We start from the raw sequence: 27,800 nt of genomic DNA on the forward strand, positions 1-27,800 counted from the left end.
TGTCTGTTGTAGGGAGGGGAGTTTGTAAGCTGCTCTGAGACACCTTTGGGTAGTGAAGGGCAGGGTATAAATCCAATTTCTTCTCTTCTTCTTCTTATACCACTGAGGAAGGCCAGGTACTGAAACGTGTTTGGTATTGGTTCTTGCATGTGGAGACAAATACGTACATTTAAACCTGTATCTATGTAAATTGACATTTGTCTTTATTTTAGGATTAGGTATTTATATACTGAACCACAGGATTTTTGCTTTTAATTAGATTTTAGCACTTTGGATTGCATTATTAAATTATATACAGATGTTCTGTACATTCGTACTATGTGCATAGTTATATTTTACTTTCTGTTTCTTTGTCCCAACTTTTTTGGTTACCTTTCTCATGCAAGGTTGTGTTTTTCTCCCTTTTTTCTTGGGTTGTATTCATCAAGTACCAAATGAGATTAAACTATATGTGTCTTAAACAGTATGGAATAATCAAGTGCTTCTTTAAGATGGATGGAGGAAACCCAGATGTCATATTATTAAAGGTTTCGCAATGACCGAAGACTAGCAGAATGAAAGTACATTCAGCTATTAAATACTGTTAGTAAGAGGAAAACCCAGGCCTATGAACGTATGAAGCTACTTATACCAGACCATTGGTTCATGTGTTGTCTGTTTTGACTGACAGAGGCTTTTGAGCAGGGGTCCCCAACCCGTGGACCATGCGGCCCCCAAGCTCTTTCTGTGCAGCCCTCCAACCTGCGCTGCTATCACCCTCAAGGCATTTTTTCCCCCAGACCCCTACTGATCTTCCTGCCTACTGCTGTTCTTCCTGTCCTTTTCTTGCAAAAAAACACAATAGCAACATTGTTTCTTCTTGTCTCCATGGTTCCTTCTGTCAACTCCCTCTTGGCCTTATCCTCCATACTAGCATTTTGGCCATTCTGGGTAGGATTGCAAACACCCCAATGGGAGCAGGGGTTCCCTTGATTTTGGGGCCCCAAATCTGCTGCCAGCTGGCAGGCAGGGGAACCCTGCCCCCGAAAAGCCCTGCCGCCCGCGACGTGCCCCGCGCAATGATGTCACCCGGAGGTGATGTCATCGCGCCGGGCATGTTATGCAAGGGATGCTCTGGCATTCAGGTAAAAACTCTATGGTGACAGCAGAGTTTCTAGCAGAATGCCAGAGCATCCCCTGTGGAATGTCAAGGCAAAAAGTTTTGATTCCCCCCCCCCTTTGGCATTAGATGAGAGCAATGACATTACAGACACTGCTCAACTACTAATTTTTATTAGAGGGATAGGTTCCAACTTCAGAATTACAGAACATTTGTGTGCACAGAAGGCCCTTGTTCAGAATTAGATATAATGATGGTATTGCTGATATTCAGCAAAGTGTTTTGGAGTCCTTGATACATCATAAAGGTGTTTTCAGGCACCACAATGTGGGCATTGAGCTACTCTAAAATGCAATTGCCTTGGGATTACTTTTAATCATTCACCATGTTCAGAAAATGGCAATTAGTATAAAGTACGGGCAGTGTTGTTTTCCTATATGGTCAGCAGTCCAGATAGATTTTTTAAAACGTTCTGACTAGACAAAACCCTCCGTGCAGAGATGCTGTGGCTAGCACCAAATATCCCGTGAATAATTCAAATGCAGCACTGTTCAAATGGGACGTTAGCCCATCATCCAGATGTATGTCTATTTGAAATTTTAAAAAATGCATTCCTACCGTGTTGCTCAAAGACAGGATGGACAGATGGGAGTCGATTACTCGGGCCATACCTTGTAGCCTTTGGGTCCCAGATGACAATGTCTGCATCGGAGCCCACAGCAATTCTCCCCTTCTTTGGGTACAGGTTAAAAACTTTAGCTGCATTCGTGCTGGTAACAGCCACAAATCTGTTTTCATCCATTTTGCCGCTGTGCTGCAAAACAGTATGGAAAAGCAAAACTATTCGTTTATTTTAAAAAGGAAATACTCAAGCTGATTGCAAGCAGACTCTCTTCCTATTGCCAAACACCACACATTTGCTGGGCAGGGAGTTTCAACAACAGAAGCTGCCAAAAACACACTGAAGAATTCAAACAGAACATCCAGCAAGTGCCTCTTAACAGCATGGGGGGGAGAAGCAAGTCTTAGATTTCCAGTCTCGCTCATTTATAATGGTCATTTTTTGGGGGGGGGAAATTTGGTCCCATTTGCCGAGGAGAGCCAAGCGATTGTACACAGAACCATCTCTAAGCTGGGGTATGTTCCGCTAATGGGGTCAATAGCATCTGGGAAGATGATAACGATCTAGTTCAAGTCCTTAATGCTAGACAGAATGAAAGGGTGTTTGAGAACATGTGGGCCTCCTTGTAATTCAATGGCTAACTTGTCACTGCTGCTAAGATGGTTCCACCATTATGTTCAAGAATGAAAGAAGTCCCACTCACCACGCCTTTTTCCCATATAACTGACATCCTGTCCTCCACACCATTCACACCATTTGGGATCTTTGTAAAATCATCCTTTCCCAAAGCTTTCTGGCAGATATCAAAGGTGCAGTTATCTGTTGCAGATACAGATAGGTCGCCACTGAAAGAAAATAATCCATAATGAGGTGGACGCATAAACCAACAGAATTTCTACTGTTCCATAACTCTTTAATTTACAGCATAATTCAGTCCATTTACTGTTCCATGAATCATTCTGTGTTTTTGTTTCTTTTTGACAAAGAAGAAAACTCAGGCCAGGAATAAGGCCCTTGAAGAAGGTTAGTAAAAAGAATATATGATATTTATAGAAGGTAGCGCACAATTTTCCAGTGAGTATTCTTCTGTGGACCCTTTGGATGCCATGATTACTGTTCAATAATGCTAGGAGAATGTAATTCCAGGTGAATGGCACCCATACCCAGAATGTCAAAACGTAACCATACGTAAGGGGGAGGGACATAATTGAGGCTAATAAAATCATGCACTGGGTGGAGAAAGCTGACAGGCTGAGTGTTTGGGGTCCAATATATGTCAAGCCTTTTTCTTTCTTTCTCTTGCCACATACATTCAGTAAGTGTGCATCAGTACTGAAGCTTTGTAGCCTCCTGTTGGTACCATTTTTGCATTAGATTTTTCAGATAAACCAGAAGTTACTGTGCAGTGGTTGCTTATATACTCAGCATGGAGGGGCATGCAACCCCATGTGTAGACAACCATTTACTTCTCACAAAATACTAGAATTCGAAACTATCCAGTGAAGCTGATGGGCAGTAACTCAGGATGGACAAAAGGATATACTTCTTTACAGAGTGATTAAAATGTGGAATTTGCTGCCAGAGGACGCTGTGATGGCCACAGGCACAGACAGCTTTAAAAAAAAGGATTAGATAGATTCATGGAGGACAGGTCTATCAGTGGCTGCTAGCCATGGTGACTAATGGAAACCTCCACGTTCAGAGGCAGTCAACCTCTGAATCCCAGTGCCAGGAGGCAATGTCAGGGGAAGGCCTCCCCCTTCGTGCCCTGTTGTTGGCTGTCCAGAGGAACTGGTTGGCCACTGTGTGAGACAAGATGGACCACTGGACTGATGGACCACTAGTATGATCCAGCAGGTCTCTTCTTATGTTCTTTTAGATTAAGATCTTAGATAACATTTTTTCTGCCACCTTTATTCATGCAAAATATATTAAATACCTTTCCAAAGTTCTACATGGAAAAATAATAGCTCCTAAACCGCTCATCATGCTAGTTCTGGGACTGCTGCAGCAAGATGAAGGTTGGGTGTGCACGCGTGGATAGTACAGTTTGTCCCCTATTATAGGGATAGAGGCATAACCTGGCATAACCAGGCATGCAGTCATCGAGGGAGCTGGAATCCTAAAGAGTCCAACTGCTTGGTGTCATCAGTTGGATCCTGCAGCTCCGTTCTATTATTGGCAAACACTTTCTTCCTCCTCCTCACTCAGTAAATGGTTGTCTACACATGGGGTTGCATGCCCCTCCATGCTGAGTATATAAGCAACCACTGCACAGTAACTTCTGGTTTATCTGAAAAATCTAATGCAAAAATGGTACCAACAGGAGGCTACAAAGCTTCAGTACTGATGCACACTTACTGAATGTATGTGGCAAGAGAAAGAAAAAAAAGGCTTGACATATATTGGACCCCAAAACACTCAGCCTGTCCTCAATGTATAAAAGCATTCTGGGTAAGAAACCTGCCTCTTACTAAGTAGAGGAATCTTTGTATAAGTTCTGAGTTTGCTTACTTTGCTAGGAGATTCATGAGAAAATCGGGAGTGGAAGGATCTGGCCTCAGCGGGGGTCCCATCACGTGGGCTGCCGCATGTGGCCAGTCCTTATGCCAGTAATGAGTTCCATCTGTGCCAAGACCAGCAGCTATGGGTTCCCCATATACAACTTTTCCTGGAAAAAAGAAGAAGAAAGTTAGCACTAAGAGGAACAAACAGTTTACTACAGCTGGCTATAGTCTGGCCATACTGGATTCTCAGGTATAGCGATAAACAATAAAAACAAAACTATGCCCCCCCCCAACATATTCATGGTAGCACTGATATTGGGGTGTGTGTGTGTTTACAGTTTTGTTTTTTGCAAAAGCAGTTGCATGGCTTTAAATTGTGTGATGGAGTTACATCACACGACCAGATGGCTTGGGATCTCCCAGAACAAAGATACAGAAATTTCTATGTCATTATTAATTTAAAGATCACTCATGAGACGGGAAAGAAGATAGCAATGCTCATCCTTAATCAGAATCGCTGGTGCAACTAGTATAATGAGGCCTGCTTATCTGTAACTAACAGCCTGATCTGCAACCCAGTGAAACAGAAGACTCCTGCGTTTAAGCCAGGGAATTTGACATCAGTTTGGCCTACATGCCACGACTCACAGTTTCAATTCTTCCTTTTTTTTTTTTAAACAAAGAGAAGTGTCACGTCTCCAACCTGTGTAAGAAGCTGTGACCTCTGACTGGTGAGAAGATAATTATGCAACTGCTTCACGTGTGTCTCTCTGTGTGTGTAGGGTTGCCTACTCCAGGTTGGAAAATTCCTGGAGATTTGGGGGCAGCACCTGGGGAGGGGGGAATTTGAGGGAGGAAGGGACCCCAGCTGGGTATGCCATAGAGTCCACCTTCCAAAGCTGCCATCTTCTCCAGGTGAATTGATCTCCAGGTGAATGGAGATGAGTTTTAATTCCAGGCTTCACTTGGAGGTTGGCAACATATCATGCACCTCAAACAGAGGGTCGATGATGCAAACCAAATAGGGTTGATTCTAGCCTTTACAGCCCTTAGAGACCACCTTTTCCTCGATCATTCCCCCCATGCCGATTCAGTTTCTCAGGCCAGGCCTAGCTTTTATCATTTATCAGTGCAGGACATGAGAGCTTCAGGGCCAAGCTACATGTTATATTCTTTTGACAAGCTGGGTCCCGTTTCCCTGGGCCCAGCTTGCTTTCCCTGCCATCACACAGCAGGTGTGGGCATTTTTAAAGTCCCCAGGAACCCAACTAGGCTGAGTGACAGCACTGGGGGGGAAGGGCTTTGTCCTTCGTACCCGTGCCATTTCCCTGAGCTGGAATAGCCGCAGGGTGTGTGTGATGTGCATGGGAATCACCAACTGTGCCATTGCCCTGAGCCCAATCAGACTCCTGGAGGCTTTAAGAATGCCTGCATCTTCTGCATTGCTGTTGAATCTGGATCCAACTTGTCAAAAAAATGTAATGTGTAGTTTGGCTCTCAGTTGCTAAGCAGCAGAGCTTTTACATCATTGTCACAAAGTTCTGGAACCTCAAGGCTGGATTAGCCTCCCCCCCCCACAAGGGACGGACAGCTGAAAGTCCCCCATTTCACAAAGGACTACAGGACGCACTTGTTTTGCACCTTTGGTGTCACACTGTGATAGTGGCTGTGTGACAGAGCCATTGTGGCCCACGGTGAACATATCCTTTTCTTTTGTCCCGCTCTGCTATCTCTGATCAAACAGATTTTGGACTACAAAAATCCTGCAAAATCTGTGAGCAAAGATGTTAGAAGGAGGTGTGTTAGGTGGCTTTGATTTTGGTAGGCCAGATGTTACAGCTCGTACTGAGTGAATGGCAGGAATTAACAGATGCAGAGCTTTTTGTAACCTGTTTATTGTTTGTGGTGTTTTATTCTGTGTTTTCTAAATGTTAGTCTAGTTCCTAAAATGTGCCAGGGATGGATCCTTGAGTGACACTTCACTACTCTTTCCTTAGTTATTTAGAATGTGAACATTCAGAACAGAACTGCCTATTGAGGCTACTTGCCACCTCTGTCTTACACCACTAAGTAACTTCTAGCCCTGTGTATAAAGAGACAGAGTACGCACAGGATTAAGGTCCCAGGTCGAAGCCCAATGCAGCATTTAACACAGTTTGTAAATGTTGACGGAAATAGTAAGGTGGCCCTTAATGAAATCCACAAGTTCCACCTCCCTTTAATTTTAGCTCCTCCCACTAGCCCTAATAAACACTAGTCACCGGCTCCATTCCTTTAGGGTGCTGTACAAATGACTCACATAAGCTACATCTCTACATCACTGGATACCGAGCCAGAGCAATCATTCACAAACCAAGTTTTCTGGGTGAATGAGACAATCCAGTTGCAAATGATTGCTACAGTCCCACAATAGTGCAGTATCCAACAATGTGTGCATGGGGCCTTAGACGACGTCCATTGTGGAATGCAAGAATAAATCCTTTGTCCTCACTGCACGTGTGAGGAATGGGGTCCAACAAAGGAAGCACCACCCAATGCTGGGTTCACTCTACAGAGACTCTATCAGAGAAGGTATATCGATCGAGATATGGGGTAGGTGGCCAGGACAGCTATGGGAGCCTATCACAGGAGAAAGGGTGCCTTGGAATCCATGTAATCCTCAGTGATTTAATGACTGTTATCACCCTATTTCCATCCATCTTTGGACTCGTATGTATGTATGTATGTATGTATGTATGAGTCATTATGTTGCAACTGACTTATGGTGACCCCAGCAAGGGGCTTTCAAGGCAAGGGAGAAGCAGAGGGGGGTTTGCCATTGCCTTCCTCTGCAGAGTCTTCCTTGGTGGCCTCCCATCCAAGTAGTGACCTGCCTAGCTTCCGAGATCAGTCTCCATGCCGCCTTCTCTCCCTGAGGGACTCTTTTACTGCAACATTACTAACACATTTTAAAATGCAAGTATACTGATTCTAGGCTTTAGATCTGAAACCTAGGTTGCCTTGATTATCCCAAATTTCGTTCAGTCCTCTAGTCATATTTATTAATAATCCAACCCTTCCTCCAAGTCACTAAGGACAGTGAACCAGGTTCTTCTCTTGTCCTTTTTTCCTCTCACAACAACCCCATCAGATATGCTAGGCTGACAGAGAGAGAGGCTCATTAGCTTCTTCTTCATGTCTTTGACAGATTTGAGCCTGGGTCTCACCAGGTCTAGTCCAGTACTGTACTGCATACAATACAGACTGTACAGTCTTTTCTGTGTGCTAATAGTTACATTTTTCATCTTAATCCTTCTCTGCAGTATATGGATAATTTAAAGAAGTGCTTATGTACTTGTTGGAAAAGTAAGTCTTGGGGGTGAACAATTATGTGCTTGTCACCATTATTGTGTAGGCACATATAACACAAAAAGAGGGGTGGTGGTGGAAATACATATATTGAAGGACAGTTGAGAGATCTTCCTTCACTGAAGCCATAAGATACAATGCAAACATTCTATAACTTTCATTCCTGAGGCTTTTTTGATTGCCTTGGCAAAATTTCTGCCTTGACCTACATACTTTGGCTGATTTTACAGTTTCTGATGTTTGATTCTGAAGCCACATCACGGCAGGGTTTTGCAAAGGCGAAGCAGAGCACAGAACTCCACAGTATTGTCAACAGTGGCACCTAGCGGACAGAACCAGAGTGGCACTGTACTGAAAATGAAGCTAAGAACAAAATACAGCGAAAAGGATATATGTAAATTGCACATAGGCAAAAACACACACAAAAACAAGCAATAAAAAAACCCCTGGTCACAGATCAAAAATATTCTTGTTCATGTTATTCAAAATATAAAGTTAAGGTAAAGGTTTCCCTTGCTCAAAAGCCAGTTGAATCTGACTCTATGGTGCGGTGCTCATCTCCTTTTCCAAGCCAAAGAGCCAGCACTGTCCAAAGATATTTCCATGGTCATGTGGCCGGCATGACTAAACGCCGAGGCACATGGAACGCTGTAACCTTCCCACCGAAGCGGTACCTATTTATCTACTTGCAATGTCTTGCTTTCGAACTGCTAGGTTGGCAGGAGCTGCGACCAGAGACGGGAACTCACTCTGTCATGCGGCACACTCGGGTCTTGAACTGCTGAACTACCGACCTTCAGGTCTGCAGTTCAGCGTCTTAACCACTGAGCCACTGCAGCCCCCATTCAAAATTGTATTGTAAAAATCCTCATTATCTGTAGTTATTAAAAAGACTGACTCCTCTAATGTTAGGGTTCTTATGCAGAATGCTTGGGGAGAATTCCTCTCACCATGCCAGGGCCTGCCAGGTAGGGTTGCCAGGTCCCTCCTGGCCACTGGCAGGGGATGGGGGGGCAGGTAGGGTTGCCAGATCCAGGTTGGGAAACTCCTGGAGATTTGGGGTTGGAGCTGGGGGGGGGCAGAGACCTCAGTGGGGTGCAGGGCCACAGAGCCCACCCTCCATGTCACCCATTTTCTCCAGGGGAACCTGATCTCTGTAGTCTGGAGATGGGCTGAAATTCTAGGGGATCCCCAGGCCCCACCTGGAGACTGGCATTCATATTGCCCATTCATATAATTTTCAGAGAGTACCGCAAGGGCTTCACTTCTGCAGCACTTTTTAGTGAGAGGTTTTCAAAGGGTCAGGAGAAGCTGCCTTTCCAGAGTGCACTTTTCTTTCTATGAGCTACAACACCCAGTGGAGAACATGAGAAGTCAGTGTGTGGACGTGCCTGTTACCCAAGGGCTCCTTTAGCATGGTTACATTTTATGCCAGCATAAATTTAAATTCGGGAGCCCCTGGACCAGGGATAGGTTTGACTTGAAACTGGAAAGAGACACTGAGCTGTGGGAGCGAAAATTACAGTTGCCCTGCCATTGCACAGTTCTGTCAGAGCTGTTCTCTCAAGGACGGTTCTGAAAAGAGCTCTCTCAGCCCCATCCCTTCCCCTCCTCACAAGGTATCTGTTGTGGGGAGGGGAAGGGAAAGGAGTTTGTAAGCCACTCTGAGACGCTGAGTGAAGGGCGGGATATAAATCCAAATCTATTATTATTATTATTGCAGCATCCAACTCCTGGCCCAAAGGAGACAGATGGAGAACACTGGATGGAACGGAACGTACATCTCCTTTTTCTGGGTGGGTGTGAACATCCAAACAACTTCAGACTTGCCAGCTGAAGTGCCAAAGTCTTACCCTGCTAGTCAAAACAGACCACATTCACCTTAACAGACCAGCGATCTGTCTCTCTAGAAGGCAGCTTCATGTGTTCTCTCTTTCCTATTAGCAGGATAAACATCAGTATTTTATTCAGCTGACTGTATAAACTGCCTGTGAGATAGTTCATCAGGAGAAAGGGCTTACTAGTACACATCACCTCCTTTTCAGGGACACTTCATGAAAGGAAGAGGAGACGCGTTGCAGAATTTGCAGACCAGGTGAGTACTTGAGGACAGGCACCAATGGGAACCAGGGAGCACCAGCTTTCTCAGGAACCACAGTTCCTGTGACCTAATTCTGAGTCTTACTCATCAACACATGGAAATAGAATCAGAACTATCTGGAAACATCTCCTGGTGCACGAGAGTGGGTGGAAGGGAGGAGAAGGAGCAATTCCCAATCATAGCGGAAACATCTCCTGGTGCACAGGAGTGGGTGGGAGGAGAAGGAGCAATTCCCAATCATAGTAGGTCTGATGATAACCTAGAAGCCTGAGAGAAAGATCACTGACTGCTTGTGCACTCTTCCGCCTGACCAGTTCAGCTGCTGCTGGCTAACACAAAGCGTTTTGCCTGCATTACTACCCATCAAACAGATACTGAGCATAATGTGCTTACATAAGCATGAGGGCTGCTCTGGGACGGTGAGGAAGTCTATGTTGCTCTCACTCAAGCCAGATCACTCAGTGTGCAAACACAGCTTACGTAGCTCCTTCCCCCAGAGAATTAACTGCTTCCCCCTAGGACTTTGGCAAGGAGGGTCAAACCTTGAGACCTGGGAACTCTAATTCCTGAGCTCTGCTGTAGACATGCTGAAACGTACCTTCCCTCCGTGCATCAGCAATCACCTTGGCTGCAGACTTGCTCATCACGTGAACGATGTAAAGAGGGCAGTTCACAGAGTTGGCGATGGTGATTGCTCTCAAGGTGGCTTCAGCTTCCACTTCTTCTGGGCGACACAGTTGATGCCCCTCTGGGCCAGTTATCCCCAGCGATAATATCTTCTTTGCACCCTGCAAAAATCAGACATGTTTACTCAAACACTAATGTTACAAACGGCAACATTAATGACTTCTCATATAGGGTCTACCTAATGGAATAATGGTTTGGGTATTAAATCACAGTATAATTTCTTTGCTGTGAAATATGGAAAAGGACCACTTAGGTGAAGTATCTGCTGGCCTAGGTATAAGCAAAGAACAACAGAAAATGAATTACAGATGCTCTTCATCTGCCTGCCCTGATACAGGAGCCGATTTGGGTAACAGACTGGTACAAATACAGATCATAAGAATATAAGAGAACATAAGAGGTGAACATAAGATCAGGGTGACAACTGTAGGAAAGGGTTCTCCCCTTCCCTGACCACAAACCAGTCTTTTCCATGTTGCTTTTATCTCCTGTAGGAGAAAACAAGACAAGTAAAGAGTCCATATCTCCCTACCACCCAGAGGTCATTTTGGGGGGGAATGCGGGGGAACACAGTCCCCCCAGGTGAGGTGCAGGGGGCGGGGCACACGATGAAGCCCCGCCCCCTGCTTCTGGCCACCCCGCCTCCAGCCCTCATTCATCCAGGAGGAGGCAGGAGAAGAGAGAGGGTAAGTTGCTTCCTCCCCGCCTCTCCCCACCCCTGCCTGCCTGGGGCCAGGGAGGGCCTTGGCGGGGCTTCCTCGCACTTCCGCCGGCCTTGCAGGTCCACTGCCGGGCCCCTGATGTCAGGGGGTGCGGCATATGCTAATGAGTTATGCTAATGAGTTCCCCTAGCTCTTTTTCTACGAAATGACCCCTGCTACCACCACTAGGCTAAAACACTGGCAGATTAATTAACAAAGCAACAGTGCATAACCTGATTAAAGAGAAGATAAAGGTTTATTTAGGAATTAACATACTTGATACAAAAGAGGAGAGATTAGAAGACAGAGAGAGGTTCCTAACTGCATCTGTAGCTGAGAGAGAGGGTAAGACTTGAGTGTGGCACTTCCGAGAAGGGGGAAATTGCCCTAACAGTAGCAATCTAGAGACAGATACTTAACAGGAGAGAATGATACTTAATAGGAGAGAAGATGCTGACCTCACTATCCTATCTACTTGTCTTCTTGCTGCCCCCTGCAGGATCTTAATTTCTTCTTTGTACAACAGACATTGCCTTTTCCAACATAAAGCACACCTCAATGTGTGTTGTTTTGATTGAAGAAACAGCCGGGGGGGTGGTCCTGACCTGGATAGCCCAGGCAAGCCCAATCTCGTCAGACCTTGGATCAACTCTGGCAAGTACTTGGATGGGAGACCTCCCTGAAATACCAGCAGTTGGAGGTGGGGGCAGGCTTTATTCAGCCACCTCTCTGAATATCCCCCAGGCCTCCACTAGGAGTCAGTCACCTGAAGTCGCCATGACTTCCAGGTGCACACACACTCACAAGTGCACATATAAAAATACCCAAAAAAGAAAAGAAAAAAGAAATAGCGGAAGGGGGGAGTTAACTCTCCTGCAGCAGTATGCTGGCCCTCATCCATCCAACCACTCCCTGTTCCCCACTTCAAGGCTGCTTTGAAGTCATGGATCCCCAAGTATGCATGTACTGGTGTGCAATGCTCCCTCTAAGCTGTGGAGTCTTGTGAGCAAAAAAATCTGCTTTGTGAGCTACTGGCATGAAGGTTGTGAGCGAGTGATTTGGCTACTGCATAAATTAGTTTGCTCTGAAGCCATCCTTCCTGAGCTAAGACAAAAACGTCTGAGCCAGAGGCTAAAAAACTGTGAGCTAGCTCACACTAACTCAGCTTAGAGGGAACACTGCTGGTGTGTGTTAAGTGCTGTCAAGTCGCCTCCAACTTACAGCGACCGCCGTGAATGAATGAACTCCAAAATGTTCTAGTGTTAACAGCCTTGCTCAGGTCTTGCAAACTGGCTTCCTTGATGGAGTCAATCAGGGCTTTTTTTGTAGAAAAAAGGAACTCATTAGCATAATAGGTCACACCCAACAGCAGAACCTCATTAGCATATTAGGCCACACCCCAATGCCTTCCCTTGGCTTGTCTGGGCACCCCGCTGCTGTGGGGAGCCCGGGCAAGAAGGCCCTTGGACAGGCCGGGGAAGGCATGGGGAAGCCCGCCTGCCTTGGAGGCACTCTGGAGTCAATCCATCTCATGTTGGCTCTTCCTCTTTTCCTGCTGCCTTCAACTTTTCCTAGCATGATTGTCTTTTCTAGTGAGTCCTGTCTTCTCATGAAGTTACCAAATTACGATAGCCTCCATTTGGTCATTTTAGCTTCTAGGGAGCGTTCAGCCTTGATTCGATCTGGAACCCACTTATTTGTCTTCTTGGAAATCCACAGTATCCGTAAAACTCTCCTCCAACACCACATTTCAAATGAATCAACTTCCTTCCTGTCAGCTTTCTTCAACTTCTGCACTCATACATAATAATGGGGAATACTATGGTATGAATTATCCTGATCTTGTTCATCAGCAACACATCCTTACACTTAAGGATCTTTTCTAGCTTCCTCATGGCCGCACTTCCCAGTTTCAATCTTCTTCTCATTTCTTGGTTGCAGTCTCCCCCTTTTTTTCTTAAAGAAGAAGAGGAGGCCCGAACTTTGGCATCCCCACAGCAGGCATAAATTGCTTTTTGTTCATCCCTTTCACTTCACAGAGGGTTTTTAAGCATCTGCCTCTGTTGCAACAGCAGCCATTAGATGGCAAACTATTGAGGAAAAGCTGATATTCAGAAGATAGTGCTATTTCTTGTGTTTGGGTTGCGCAAAGTTTGCATCATCATCAGAACAACTGGAAATAATCAAGGGCACTCCATTCCAACCCACAGCAACACAAAAAACATGAACATAGAACAGAAAAGGCATCGATGTGCCAAAATTTCCAAGAGCTGGCACACATAACGTATTGCACCTCCTGACTTTTTTGGGGGTGGGTTGGGGTGCTGGAGGGGGAAGTTTAGGAGACTCCTTTTATTCATTTAAATACATGCAAATGTGAAATCATTCAGTTTTACATAACTGAGGGCAACCTTCAGAAAATCAGCCAAAGTGTACAAAAAGAATGCAAGAATGCAAAACCTAGAACTCCGCCCTTATGAACAGGAGTGAGGAATCAAACCCGGTTCTCCCAGATTAGAGTCTGCGCTCCTAACCACTACACCAAACTGGCTCTCATAAGGTGGCTAGAAGCCACTCACACCGACCACAGACCATTCACCATTATTAAATGGTAGGATTGCTGTTGGCCTGTGGACACTGAAATAGGTACCCAGAACACCTCTGCAGGCTGTCCCATATAGCTACACACAACAGAACGTGAGAACTGGTCTGATTCCCTTCCCCAAACACCAACCTGACTGGCAGTAGCAGGTTCAGAAGTAGCTGCAGTTATTCATATAATCAGGACTGCTGAATCAATGAATTTTATTTAATGAATGGTATAGCCAAAGGTTTGGCTTGTTGGATCACTTAGTAGTATGGTCGCCAACCTTCAGGTGGGGCTCAGAGATCTCCCAGAATTACAGTTGATTACAATTGACTACAGAGATGTCACCCTAGAGAAAATAGCTGCATTGGAGGGTGGACTCTATAGCATTATACCCAATTGAGGTTCTTCCCCAAATCCTGCCCTCCCCAGGCTCTACCCCTAAAATATCCATGAATTTCCCCGGCCCACAGTTGGCACACCCAGCTGTACATATGATTAATGGACTTCCACATCCAATTCTGTCAGTCAGGTTATCAAATAACAATTGATATCACAACTATTTGGGGGAAGGGTAGTTCATGTATAGCCTTGAATTCAGAAAATTACCTCTGCAATCAAATCCCCGTTCTCTGCATGAACTTGAGCAACCGCACCAATTTGTTTGCACTGAGAAAAGGCCGCGTGTAACTCTGTATCTCCAATCATATAGAGGCCTTTATATGCCATAAAGGCCTTAAAGGAATTGACACCTTTCTCCTGGGCGAGAATTTTCATTTCCTCTTTGACCTGAAAAACAACAGAAATGTTGAAATCAGCAACACTCTCAGAACCTTTGTTTTGCTCGCACTTCCAGAAACTGAATTAATCGTATACACAGCGCTAATGCACAAAAAGGATGTTGAGCAGTTAGTGTAATAGTATGTTCCTATATTCTTAATCAAAGTCTTTTATCCAGAGTTCTCTATAGAGCAATGTATTTCTTTAGAAAGCAGGTAATCAATTAGCTCTATTCTAGCCACTAATGTATTTTTATACGTTTAGTAAAGGAGTAAAATGAGAAGAAAACTACTATTATTGACATGCTGTTATGTTTTTATTACCAAAGTACCTAAGCTGAGGTTTTTTTAATCTCTGCATTTAAACACTTGATTAAATATCCATACAATTTTGTAATTGTTTATTACTCAAACATTTACATGTTGTATAATTTACATGTGATGAGCTTTCAACCTGTAGGTTGTCAGATGTTATTCAAACAGAAGACTAGTAGTATCAGGAAAGTGTTCCTGAAAGGACAGTTGCTGTGCCCCTAGGTTAGAAACGGGTGGGTTCTACAGCAAATGGGGTGCAAGTGATGCCAAGTAAGTGCCGTCAGAGCCCCCACAGGAACAGGAACTAAGTATGTGCTCTAGAATATGACCCAGAATCCTTTGCAGCACCCTGGGGTTATTTATTTATATCCCATGTTTCTCCCCACTGTGGAATCAAAGTGGCTTACGTCATTCTAACCTCCATTTTATCCTCATGCCAACCCTGTGAGGGAGGTTAGGCAAAGAGGGGGTGACTGGCCCAAGGTCGCCCAGAAAGCTTCCATGGCAAAACAGGGGTTCAAATCTGGGTCTCCCAGATCCTAGGTATTTTTCACTGGCATGTAACACTACCACCACTACTGCTTTTAGCATTCAAGGAACCTGACACAAATGTTCTTGTTGTAATTCTCTGGAAAAGGAAGGAAGGAAGGAAGGAAGGAAGGAAGGAAGGAAGGAAGGAAGGAAGGAAGGAAGGAAGGAAGGAAGAGAGCAAGCAAGCAAGCAAGCAAGCAAGCAAGCAAGCAAGCAAGCAAGCTGGCCACCCTAAGTCATATGTCATTTAGGAGTAATATTCTAATGTACTCTACAGTCCGTGCTGTGCAATTTTCTACTGCCCTGAAGGGATTTGTATAGTTAGGTCACATAAGAGGTACAGACAGGAATTGATTTTTCCATTAGGGCTGCCAACTCCCCCGGTAGGGCGGAAATCCCCCGCCCCGGAGGCTCCGTTCCCAGACGCCAGGGAATCGGGGCCCGGGGGGAACCCCGCCCCAGCGTGCACGTCACTGGAAGTGACGTCGCACGCTGGGGGCGTGGCCACGCCCAGCTCCCGGAGCAGCAGGACGCTCCCCCGCCGGTAGGATTTTTTCATTTAGCAACCCTAGATGCCATCCACAGCCCAGCCCTACTGGAACACCACAGGTCCTGGCTACCTGTGCCCCCTTTGTGGCTATTGTGCCACGGGCTGGCCACTCTGAAAGTAACATATTCCTTTTGTTATCGCTACCTTGTCACTCCACCAAGTGACTCCCACGTGCAGTGCATAATCACAGCAAACTTTCGGATCAGCCCAGCTTCTCCACTGCGCATAGGCTTCATTGAGGGAACAGCCTTTCTGGGGAATTGCAAAGTCAATGATCATTGTGGTTCCTCCTGCTAGGGCAGCCTAAAAACAAACAAACAAGAAGCAAGTAAGCCAACAGAGAGTGATTAAAATGTGGAATTTGCTGCTAGAGGATGTAGAGATGGCCACAAGAATAAACAGCTTTAAAAGGGGATCAGATAGATTCATGGAGGATAAGTCTATCAATGGCTACTAGCCAGGGTGACTGAGGGGAACCTCCACATCCAGATGCACTAATCCTCTGAATCCCACAGCCAGGAGGCAACATCAGGGGAAGGCTTCGGCCTCTATGCCCTGTTGTTGGCCCTCCAGAGGAACTGGTTGGCCACCGTGTGAGACAGGATGCTGGACTAGACGGACTATTGGTCTGATCCAGCTGGGCCCTTCTTATGTTCTTAAGCATTGGTTATGGCTGAGGAAAATACTGCAAGGAGATCCTGTATTGCCCACACCTTTTTAGGTTCTTGCCACTTAGTTATGTCCAAATAAAAACAGAGCTTTAAATATATATATATATTTGACTTTCACAGTTCTGATACTTACCTCAGATTATCGTTCCCATTGCGCTCCGCTGCTTAAATTTTACTTTGAGGTTGTTCTCGATTGTAGCTCACATTGTGCAAACAGACCACAGGTAACAGGACAATATGAACAATATGGGGAAAGTTCTCTGATCTCAGCTCAGGCTATCTATGTTTGAGCCTGCTAGTTATTGGGGGAAAGACAGCCAGTGTAGTATAATGGGTCTCAGCTCAGGCTATCTATGCTTGAGCTTGCTAGTTATTGGGGAAAGACAGCCAGTGTAGTATAATGGGCATAGTATCAGACTAGCATCTGGGAGACCTACGTTCAAACCCCACTCTACGGTGGAAGCTTGCTAGGTGACCTTGAGCTGGGCACATGAGAGAATAATGTACACTACTCTGACCTCCCTGAAGGAAGGGCAGGATAAAAATGTACTTCAATCAATCAATCTGCATTAAGTGGCCTTTTCACTGAGACAAGGTATAACCGACATGTCTGTTTGGCTGTCTAGCTAGATGAAATACTTGGCATTCGGTTTTTGGCCCAACCTGGATGGCCCAGGTTAGCCCAGTTTTCTCCAGTCTTGAAAGCTAAGCAGGGTTGGCCCCGTTTAAGGCTTAGATGGGACCTGGGAGACCACCAAGGAAATCCAGGGTTGCTATGCAGAGGTAAGCGAGGGCAAACCTCCTCTCTTCATCGCTTGCCTTGAAAACACCATGAGGAGGTGCCACAAGTTGACTGCAACTTGATAGCAGTTTCCACCACTGTTCTGTTTTTGAGTTCGTACGCAGGAGCTCAAGTGCTGGGACAAGAAGCTGGGCGGGGGGGGGGGAGAGAACCCACAACACTAGCCTGTATTGATTCTGCCTTGCAACTACTGCTGCATGTGCTGGTTTTGATTCCCTACTCTCCATGCCCAGTCAATACATTTGTAAACAAACAGACTTTTAAAACAGCAGACGTGGGCTTAGTGGCAGCAAACAGGATCATCATTACCAGTTTAGCTCGTCTAGCACTGTGCTGAATTTTTGGTGGGTGGCGGCAGAAGCTTGGTGCTGCTGTCAAGGTTTGGTGCGGGGAGATAGGGTTGCCAGGTCTCTCCCCCCCCCCGGGCTACTGGCAGGGGGGGGGGGGGGAGGGGTGCGAGATGCAGGTGGGAAATTCCCGAAAATTTGGGGGCGGGGCCTGGGGAGGACTGGGACATCAGTGGGGTGCAATGCCACAGAGCCCAACCTCCAAAGCATCCATTTTCTCCACGGGAACTGATCTCTCTAGTCTGGGGATGAGCTGTAATTCTGGGGGATCCCCAGGCCCCACCTGGAGGCTGGCATCTCTAGGGGGGAGAGTCTGCAGCATCTAGCCACTGCTGAGCCTTCCCAACCAGATGGTCTGCAGAATGGGAAGAAACAAGCCAGAAGCTCCTCAGGCATACAATTATAACAGGAGCTGTTTCCCCCAATGCCCGCTGAGCTGGAAAAACAAATCCGTGTCTCAGCAGAACAATAATGGAGGTGGAAGGGATGACTTTGAAATATGGCACCTGCAGTACAAAAAGAGCTTTGCTTGAGAAACCAAGGCCCTGTGGGATGCTGAGGAATCCATCTGAAGCTCCTTAATATGTGTTTCTCCACAGAGAGGGTGACGGAGTAGAGGTAGTTTAACCTGCAGGTGATCCCCAAATTACTGATAGGAGTCAAGACTATGTAAGGGGAGGAGGAATACGAAGCAGTGTGGTTGAAGAGTTGAGAAGCAAAACAGGCAAAATGAATGAGAAGTGATGGCAGATGCAGCGCAGGGTTAATGACTGCAGTGTAACACACACTAATGAAATGCACTGTTGGTTCTTAATGGGCTATATCCCTCAAGGGGAAAAGCCAGTGCATTAGTACTCAGAAGTCCCTGGATTCTTCAGATCAAAATTAGAGAACAACTTAGAAAGAAAGAGTACATCAAGAAGACTGGAAATATTCCCTTTCATAAGAAACAGAGATATGCCTAACATTATTTAAACTGTTTCCCCTGCCTCCGAGCAATAGATTTATGTCTCAGCCTAATCTCTGTTTCTGTTAGCCAGCTGATTTCTGTTAGCCAGCTAATGAGAGAATGTATTATTTCTCTCATCAGCTGCATTCAGCCAGGATCCAGACTGAATACATCACCATTTAGTTGTTTTCAAGATTTTTAAAAATGCATCTTTGGTCCTCCACTTTCTAGATTCAGTTAGCCTAGCTTCACTGTACATTAGCCAAAAATCAGAATCCCAGTACAGATGGAACAATACTTTTAAGCAAATCCGTTTCAGGCATCTAGTTTCAGGCTTCTAGTGCTGTCCCCGATGTTGTTTAACATTGATATGCACCCCCTTGCCCAGATCGCCCTGAGGCATGGGCTGGGTTGTCACCAGTAGGCTGATGACACCCAGCTCTATCTGATGTTGGGCGGCCAGTCGGACACCAGACCGGAAGATCGGGACCAGGCTTTGCAAGCTGTGGCTGGTTGGCTTAGACTGAGCCGGCTGAAGTTGAATCCGGAGAAGATGGAGGTCCTGTGCCTGAGTTGGGGCGGTTCGGGGGTAGGGATCCCACTCCCGACCTTCGGTGGGGCGCCACTGGTGCCAGCGACGGAGGTTAGGAGTCTGGGAGTGCTCCTGGATGCCTCCTTAACAATGGAGGCCCAGGTAGCAGCCACTGCTAGGTCGGCCTTTTACCATCTTCAGCTGATCAGGCACTTGGTTCCCTTCCTCGACCGTGCCGACCTAGTAACAGTGATTCATGCGATGGTCACCTTGAGATTAGACTACTGTAATGCTCTCTACATGGGGCTGCCCTTGTCATGGATTTGGAAGCTTCAGCTAGCGCAGAACGCTGCAGCCAGGCTGTTGATGGGTCTCCCTAGGTGGGAGCACATCAAGCCTGTGTTGAGGACACTGCACTGGCTGCCAATAGCATACCAAATCCACTTCAAGGTGCTGGTTACCTTTAAAGCCCTATATGGCCAGGGTCTGACATACCTATGGGACCACCTTTCCCCGCATATACCCCAGAGAGCACTACGGTCGGGGTCTCAAAATCGACTGACCCTCCCTGGCCCCAAGGAGGCCATCCTGGCTACTACCAGGTTCTGGGCCTTTTCAGTGGCGGCCCCATCCTGGTGGAATGAGCTCCCGGAGGAGATCAGGGCCCTGCGGGATCTGTTACAGTTCCGCAGGGCCTGCAAGATGGAGCTCTTCCACCAGGCATTTAGTTAGGGGGCCGCTACTGCTATAGAGTCCTGGCCCTTGATCTTGACATCGGGCCGGCACTGCAGGAAATCATGAGCAGAACAACATCTGGGAAGTTGACATCTATTCTGAAAGCGAGCCATCTTGGATAATTAATTAATTGCTATCAGCACTTTGTGAATCTGTATCTGTTTTAACTGTTGGTTTTTTTATATGATTGTATGATGTTTTGTATTTATGTTGAGTGGAAGCCGCCCTGAGCCTAAATGAGACAAATAAATAAATAAATAAAAAGATGCAACTGGAAGACAGAGACTTCGCCACTGTCATTCATACCTTCTTGACCAGGACTACTGTAATGCACTCTGCATAGGACCACCACAACAGAACACTGCTGCCAAATTAGTGAAGATCATATCTTGCCTACATTAAAACCACCACCAGTTTGTCTCTGGGTCCCATCACTCAAGGTGATGGCTTTGACCTACAAAGCACAAAATTGTCTAGGAGAGCCTCTTTGGGTTGCCTATCAACTTTCTCTGCAGTTCAAGCCACAAAGGCTTTCTCATTAATTTTGGGACAGATTTGAATTAGGGTTATTTATCTCTATTACTTTTCCTGCTAGACTTGGAAAAATCAAACTTTTTTTTTTTGCAGTTACAGCTTTTCTATAGTACTCTGTGGATTTCAAGGCAATGTTAAATGAGCAAGGAGTTCTGGATGTTTAGTCAGCACAGGTTTGTGAGCTGAGTTTATCAGCCTTGACACACCTTTTCATTCTGATTTGCTTCTGGTTTACAGTTAGATTTTATTTTCCAAAATGCAATCCTTTGATGTCATGTACTTAAATACAAAAATGGCTTGTAAGCATTTTCAAAAGATACCTGCCCTAATGCCCCACAAGGTCTTTCTTTTTTGTAACATCTGCAAACAGAGATATGCCATGCTTTTAATTATTACACTAAAAGCAAACATTTAAATTCACTTTTGCAATTAAATGTGGTACGATCCCAGTGATTAACTCCGCCCCCGATCCCGGTGATTAACTCTGCATTTTTAATAATTGCCTAGAACAATAATTGTACCAAATGACATTAAGTATTATATGGTCAAAGCACAATGTCAAAGGACCCAGAATTGCAGGTCAGTTTGTTCTGCACTTTAAGAAATAAATTATCTGTCTTAAAGCTGATCTTCATTACTGCTGCTGTATTAAAAACTCCTTTGAGGTTTCATAAATGAGTGACAATTAAGATAATTTTTGGAGAACTGAGATTAGCAGACCAAACTGCTTTAAGATTTACTGATAGGGAAGGTGCTGTGGTTGCCTTTTGGAATCTTTCCCTGATCTGCAATGTGCTTCCTTGTACAGTATTCCAAATGCAGCTGTACTACAGCTCTGCTATGTGGACTCTTTTCCTTGTATTAGATTTTCTGTTGCTGCTGCCACAGATTAAATTGACATTTTCATTGAGTTAACCACTACCACCCCAAGATCTTTTTCCAAGTCAGTCACCCCAGATCCCATCAATATAGATCTTTCTTTGCCCCAATTAGCTTTACTTTGCTTTTTAATATTGAACCTAATGCTATTCAGTGTAAGTGGACCCTGCCTTCTACAGGACTGGCTCATCTGAAAACATTCTCCATTGCCTAACAAATATCAATCCTTTCTCTCAGTACTACTGTCTCCTCCACACACTGAACCAAACAAAGGTTAGTGAAAAGGAGGGCCAATATTAAAACCTTTCCATAAAAAATAAAAAGAGGTACATGTATTTATTAATAATCACACATTTTAAAACATATATAGAGGCCCTCCAAACACTGACCCTTTTAATCGCCACCTGCCTCAATGGCCCTGCATGTGGAACAGGTAAGTACTTCTGAAAATGCTACCTTGGAGAGTGAGAGGACAAAGCAATAGGAGTTGTCAGAGGGCAGCTCCCAGGTTAAAACAAAGACTGGCATCTCATTCAAAGAGATGTCCCATTCAAAGAGATAACATGGATATACAGAGTGATTTAGCGTTCCGTGTTCCCCAGCGTTTAGTCATGTCAGCCACATGACCACGGAAATGTCTTCAGACAGCGCTGGCTCTTCAGCTTGGAAGCAGAGAAGAGCACAGCCCCCTAGAGTTGGATTTGACTGACTTTCGAGCAAAGGAAACCTTTACCTTTAATGTCCAGGCATGCTGAGTCGCTCACTCCAACAGTCTGCAATTGCCTGCCTCTGCGTAGCAACCCTGGACTATGCTAATATGTCTTTCACCCAAGTACTAGCCGGGGCTGACCCTGCTTAACTTCCAAGATCTGATGGGATTGGTCTAGTCTCGGCCCTACAGGCCAGGGCTACAAATGACTAGTAGCAATTGAAGTCTGAAGTCACTGTCAGGGGTCTAACATGCTACACAAAATGAAGGTGCCTACATTTAAGGTAAAATAAAACTGTAGTCCGGTCGCATCTTAAAGAATAACAAAATTTATTCCAGCATAAGCTTTCATGAGCTCACTTAATAGGCTATATTCCAGGCGAACCATGTAAACATAGTTGAGGGTGTTGTGGTTTTTTTTAAGTAAGGTTTGTGCAGACACAAACCACACTGGCCAAGAGAGCCACAGAGCTTAACTGCTCTGGTGCTGCAAATAGCCAATGTCAGCATCATACGTTGGGAACAATTTCTCCTAAGGGATCATACGAACAAGTTGTGGACCTTTGTATAAATGGACTATAAACCCAAAACTTACAAAAAAATATTTTCTTTATGATGGTGGACTGCTTTCCTGCCTAAACTGGGACCACTTCTATACTTGGTCCTTCCCTCCTTTCCCTCCTTTCGTGCACAGACTGTGTTTGAAGGCCAGGTTTCAGAATCCTTGAGCCAAGCTCCAAAATCAACATGACACCTGAACGCAGCTGGGGGGGGGGGGAATCGAGTTTTTCTCCACTGACACAGAACCCAGGATTCTGACCCTCAGGTCAGGCATCAGTGCAACAGCCCTCTCATTCAACGTGAGGTGCATTGCACCCCAAGGTAGAAACAGTTAGCAAGGCAGATTTACTTTTGTTCCTTGATAGGCGTCTTCTTCTTTAGACTGAGTTCCCATATAAAGGAGAACTCTGGGGGTTGATTCCTCCTGTCAGAATAAGCTTGTTGTTTATAAGCGTTCCGTGTGCCTTTGTGTTTAGTCATGCCGGCCATATGACCACGGAAACGTCTTCAGACAGCGCTGGCTCTTTGGCTTTGAAATGGAGATGAGCACCGCAACCCTAGAGTCGGACTCGACTGGCTTTCGAGCAAGGGAACCTTTACCTTTTTACCGTCAACCACTGGGAGCCCAGCGGGCAGTCTTGGTTTCAGCTCCGGCCCCATTGTCCACATGACCCCGTTCTCAGTGTACACATCAGCCACTTGCAAGTGGTCATCATGCACAACTCTCCCTCCTTTGATCAAAAGCCTCTGTGTGGCTGGCTGCTTTTCTCCAGTCCCTGCCTGGAAGTTTGCAGAAAGTCCTTCTAGAAAAGGGGCCTCTGGGCAGAGTCAGCCACCATGCTTTTAAAATTGTGTTTGAATACTGTGGTTGTGGGTTGAAAGCTGCCTCAATGCAGGACTCTGGAGAGGCAGCAGAGGAATATTTTCAACAAATAAAGTTCTCTTCAGCTGGCCCCTGACTGCACAGCATGTCTGGTCCAACTTTACCCCAATTTTGTTTTTTTGGCACTGTGCACAGGTTGCAAATTTAGGCTGAATCCTCAGAGGATCGGGAGGGGAAACGCAAACCTTTTCCCAAAGATCTTTTCCTCTCCCACTCAGAATGTTCTTCTCTCATCCCACTAGGGTATGTCTTGCAACAGCAGTGATTGGGAAATTATTATTGCTCTAATTGGAATTGAGCAGGGTGGGTGACAGGCTCTATATGTAAAAAAACAAGTTCTCAGTATTACAAGTTTCCTTTGGCCAATCATGTTGCTCCAAATTGCCCTTCCCAAAGAGTCAGAGCCTTTTGTTTTTGCAGTCGGAGTCCTGTGGGCTTTCAGCTGACCCACAACTCTATCATACGGAGATGAGCACAGCAAATAAGCGGCCCAGATTTTTTTTGGGGGGGGGGGAATCAGCATACTGGTATCACACCTGGCCATTTGTGAAAATGACCTTGCAAATGTAAAGTCAGGTGAAATCAATGGAATTTCTCCCTTATTTAATGGGGATGCCATCCTAGCAGTTCGAAAGAAAGAAATTGCAAGTAGATAAATAGGTGCCACTTTGGTAGGAAGGTAACAGCGTTCTGTGCGCCTTGGTGTTTAGTCATGCCGGCCACATGACCACGGAAACATCTTCGGACAGCGCTGGCTCTTCGGCTTGGAAACGGAGATGAGCACCGCAACCCTAGAGTCGGATTCGACTGGCTTTCGAGCAAGGGAACCTTTACCTTTACCAAAGTGGCTTACAACATTCTTCGTCTCAAATTCCATTTTCTTCAGATAGTCCTCTTGATCCTTAAGAGCTGTATGATATATCAGAAAGCAGGATAGTATAGTTCTTTTGTTTCACTCATATAATCTGTAATGTAGGAAAAGTTTCACCCATTGAATTTCTGAAACAGTTGCTAAAATGGATGCAAGCCCTGCAAGAAACAAAACTTAGCAACACCAGCCCTGATGTTATCCATCTGAAAATATGGAAATCTTCTTTCGCTCTATCTGTAACCTATGCATTTGGGAAATATTACTCAGTTCTATTCTGCTCAGTCCTCTTAAAATGAACTTTAAAAAACCTAATTTTTAAAAGCAATCCCCTTAGAAAAAGGAAGGGGGGGGGTCCACCACAATACATAAAAAGCTACTTTCTAAAGCTAACTTTTGCAATTTGTATTTGAATCCTCTGAAGGATGTGGCAAACAGCAAACTCATTAATTTTTATTTTACTTTATTTATATCCTGCCTTTTCCTCCAATGGGGACCCAAAGCTGCTTACATTGTTCTCCTCTTCTCTGTTTTTCCCTTGGGATAATCCTGTTAGGCAGATGAGGATGAGAGAGTGTGGGTGACTGGCCCAAGGCCAGCCAGTGAGCTTCTGTGGCACCAGTGGGGATTCAGACCTGGGTCTCCCACATCCTAGTCCAACACTTCAACCACCAGGGCTATTTTTGAGCAGGAACGCACAGGAACGGAGTTCCGGCTGGCTTCAGAGATGGCCACGCCCACTACAGCCAAAACCTCTGCGTGTGTGGCTACAGAGGGAAGGCCTGGAGAGCGACCCCCCGGCGACTCCGAGGCAGGTGGGCGGGGGCGCCTTGAAAGGATCAGGAAGGCATTTAAATGCCTCCCTGTGCCTTACCTGGCCTGTCCAAGTGTCGGCTTGCCCAGGCTCGTGGGGCGCCCGGACAAGCCAAGGGAAGGCATGGGGGTGTGGCCTAATATGCTAATTTGTTTCTGCTGTTGGGTGTGGCCTATTGTGCTAATGAGTTCCTGCTAGGCTTTTTCTACAAAAAAAGCCCTGTCAACCACCACACCATGTTGACTCTTTATTGTATCTTCATTTATTGTATCTTACCCAGAAAGCTCATTAAATGGACTTGGTGTCAGGTCCCCAGTCAAATCACTCCCCAGACACACACTTTCAGCAGTGTATTGTTTATTAGAGATACGAAAAGCTGTGGGTTTGAAACCTTTGTCAGGACTGAAGCCCAAAGGCGGGGGAAAACATCATATAGGCGAACCCCCCCAAATACCAGTCACACACATGTGACACATTACCTAGCAACTCAGACAGATACCCTGTTTCCCCGAAAATAAGACCTACCCCAAAAATAAGCCCTAGCAGGATTTCTATGCATTTGTAGTATAAGCCCTAGTGTGTCTTCTTGAGAAAAAATAAATATAAGACAGTGTCTTATTTTCGGGGAAACACGGTATATGGTCGCCCTATTTAGCATAGCCTGGTGCTTAAAGATGTTACAAACAATACTCCCTACTGCACAACCAACACTCACTCCCCCCCCCTTAGGAATGCCCCATGGCAAGCGAAGGCAAAACCCCCCCCAAACCAGCAATAAAACAATAAGGCAAATTCTAAGAACAGAGTCTCACTTAATAAAGCTAATAAGTACACAGATTTGCTAGAGCTTGACACTTGGACAACTGGAGGTTTGAATCCAAGTTTCGCAATATCATACTAACTTTTGCCCTGGCAGTTTAAGACAGGGTTAGGCTACAGAATTTGGGTAAGGCAGGGCTCCAATAGTTCCATTCATTGTGATGTGCAAAGGAAGAGCCATAAATCTGCTCCTCTGAAGAAGAACCTCCTTGCATTTTCCTGGCTCCAACCCCTAGCCACAATGTGGTCCCTCTATTCACTTGATGAACAGATCCTTAAACTTAAAGGTAGGGTCTCAGATAATTACTCTCAGCATCCTACAGTTAGGATACATCAATCTCCAATTTTGACATATTTATTTCCTTCACTGTTCTTGCCCCAGAACTGAACCCAAACAAATGGTTATGGACTGGTTTTGTTTTTGTCTCTGTCTTGACTCTAAGTGGTTTTGTTTTTGTCTCTGTCTTGACCCCCCCCCAAAAAAAACCCCTCTCCATTTCTATAGGTAATGGTTGAGGAAATTCTGTTTCACTGTATCTGAAGAAGTGTGCTTGCACATGAAAGCTTATACCCAGAATTAAACTTCGTTGGTTTTAAAGGTGCCACTGGACTCAAATTTTGTTCTACTGCTCCAGACCAACACCCCTAAACTGTTAGGTTTCCAGAAGAAGCAAAGCCAGAAAATCATTAAGACGGGTGGGGCCCAGGGTTAAACCCACATTGCTGGTACAAAGGCACTGCCCAGGGCACAATCCATTTCTGTCTTCAACAGGATGTTGTTGACTGCAGCCCAAGGTAACCCGGTTTACCTAGTGGAGTAGGGGAATAGGAAACAGCCACCAAGGCAGATTTACCTTTGTTCCTTGATAGAAGTCGTCTTTAGACTGGGTTCCCATGAAGGGGAACTGCAAGTGTGTGTGGGGATCGATGCCTCCTGGCAGAACAAGCTTGTTGGTCGCATCAACCACCTGGAGCCCAGCGGGCGACCCTGGTTTCAGCTCCGGCCCCACTGCCCGCACGACCCCGTTCTCGATGTACACATCAGCCACTTGCGAGTGGTCGTCATTCACAACTCTCCCTCCTTTGATCAAAAGCCTCTGCATGGCTGGGCTGCTTTTCTCCCGCCCCCGCCTGGACGTTTGTACAAACTCTTTCCACAAAGGTTGCCTCAGCGCTCGGTCAGCAGCGACGTTCCCTTCAGCCGGCCTCAGACTTTATAGGGAGGGAGCCTTGTGCAACTTTACCCTCACGTGTTTTTTTGGCAGGAACTGGAGCCCGCGAGTTTAGGCTGAACCCCTGGGGCAGTGGGGAGGGGGCGACGCAGGCCTTTCTGCAAAGATCACGCCCCCCAATGGGCGTCTATCACCCTGATCATATTTTTTCTTATCATTGAAATGATTACTGTAACACACAATGGTGGTGGGAGGGGAACAGTCGAAAAACAAACTATACAACAGATTTCTTCTGTGTATCAAATTACTTCCTCCCAGTCATATGCTTTTTGTTGTTAACGGGAATTAGCCGCATTCTTTAGGACAAGCATTTCATTTCTGCCACAGCTGGCCTAAGCACATACTATCTGAAGAGAAAGAATAAAACAAAACGTTTGCAGGCCTTTCTGTTTATGGGCTTAATATTCAAAAGGCCGAAGTGTTAGGAGAATAGCTTCAGAGTGAAGCAAAAAGTATTAAATCCCCCCCCCCCCAATGTAAAAATGCATTAAATGAGAGCCACTCCCAAGGTAATGTGCTTTGCTTTGCAAACTCAAGAGAACACTCATCTTATTGGGTTGACTCTAAAATGGGGGGAGGGGGCTTTGTGCATGGGTGAGCCCCTAAATCGCTGAGAATCCCAGTGCTGGTTACTGCAC

At 45.6% G+C, this 27,800-nt stretch overlaps 1 protein-coding gene across 2 annotated transcripts in view; it reads right to left on the reverse strand.

Moving 5' to 3' along the window:
* DPYS (dihydropyrimidinase) overlaps positions 1-27,102 on the reverse strand; it is a 49,088-nt gene extending 21,986 nt beyond the window's left edge. Inside the window, exons 1-7 of one of the 2 annotated variants that reach the window (XM_015407285.1) lie at positions 26,785-27,102; positions 15,972-16,130; positions 14,262-14,441; positions 10,276-10,465; positions 4,236-4,392; positions 2,425-2,566; positions 1,771-1,913 (exon numbers count right to left, since the gene is read on the reverse strand). In XM_015407285.1, coding sequence (XP_015262771.1) covers positions 1,771-1,913; positions 2,425-2,566; positions 4,236-4,392; positions 10,276-10,465; positions 14,262-14,441; positions 15,972-16,130; positions 26,785-27,033 — 1,220 coding nt within the window. In that variant the 5' untranslated portion in view covers positions 27,034-27,102. The remainder of the gene's footprint in view (positions 1-1,770; positions 1,914-2,424; positions 2,567-4,235; positions 4,393-10,275; positions 10,466-14,261; positions 14,442-15,971; positions 16,131-26,784) is intronic. The other variant, XM_015407286.1, reaches the window with a different exon arrangement.
* Between the last annotated feature and the right edge of the window lie 698 nt (positions 27,103-27,800).

This window comes from Gekko japonicus, unplaced genomic scaffold, assembly GCF_001447785.1.
Source record: "Gekko japonicus isolate JY-2015 unplaced genomic scaffold, Gekko_japonicus_V1.1 scaffold119, whole genome shotgun sequence".
NCBI lineage: Eukaryota > Metazoa > Chordata > Lepidosauria > Squamata > Gekkonidae > Gekko > Gekko japonicus.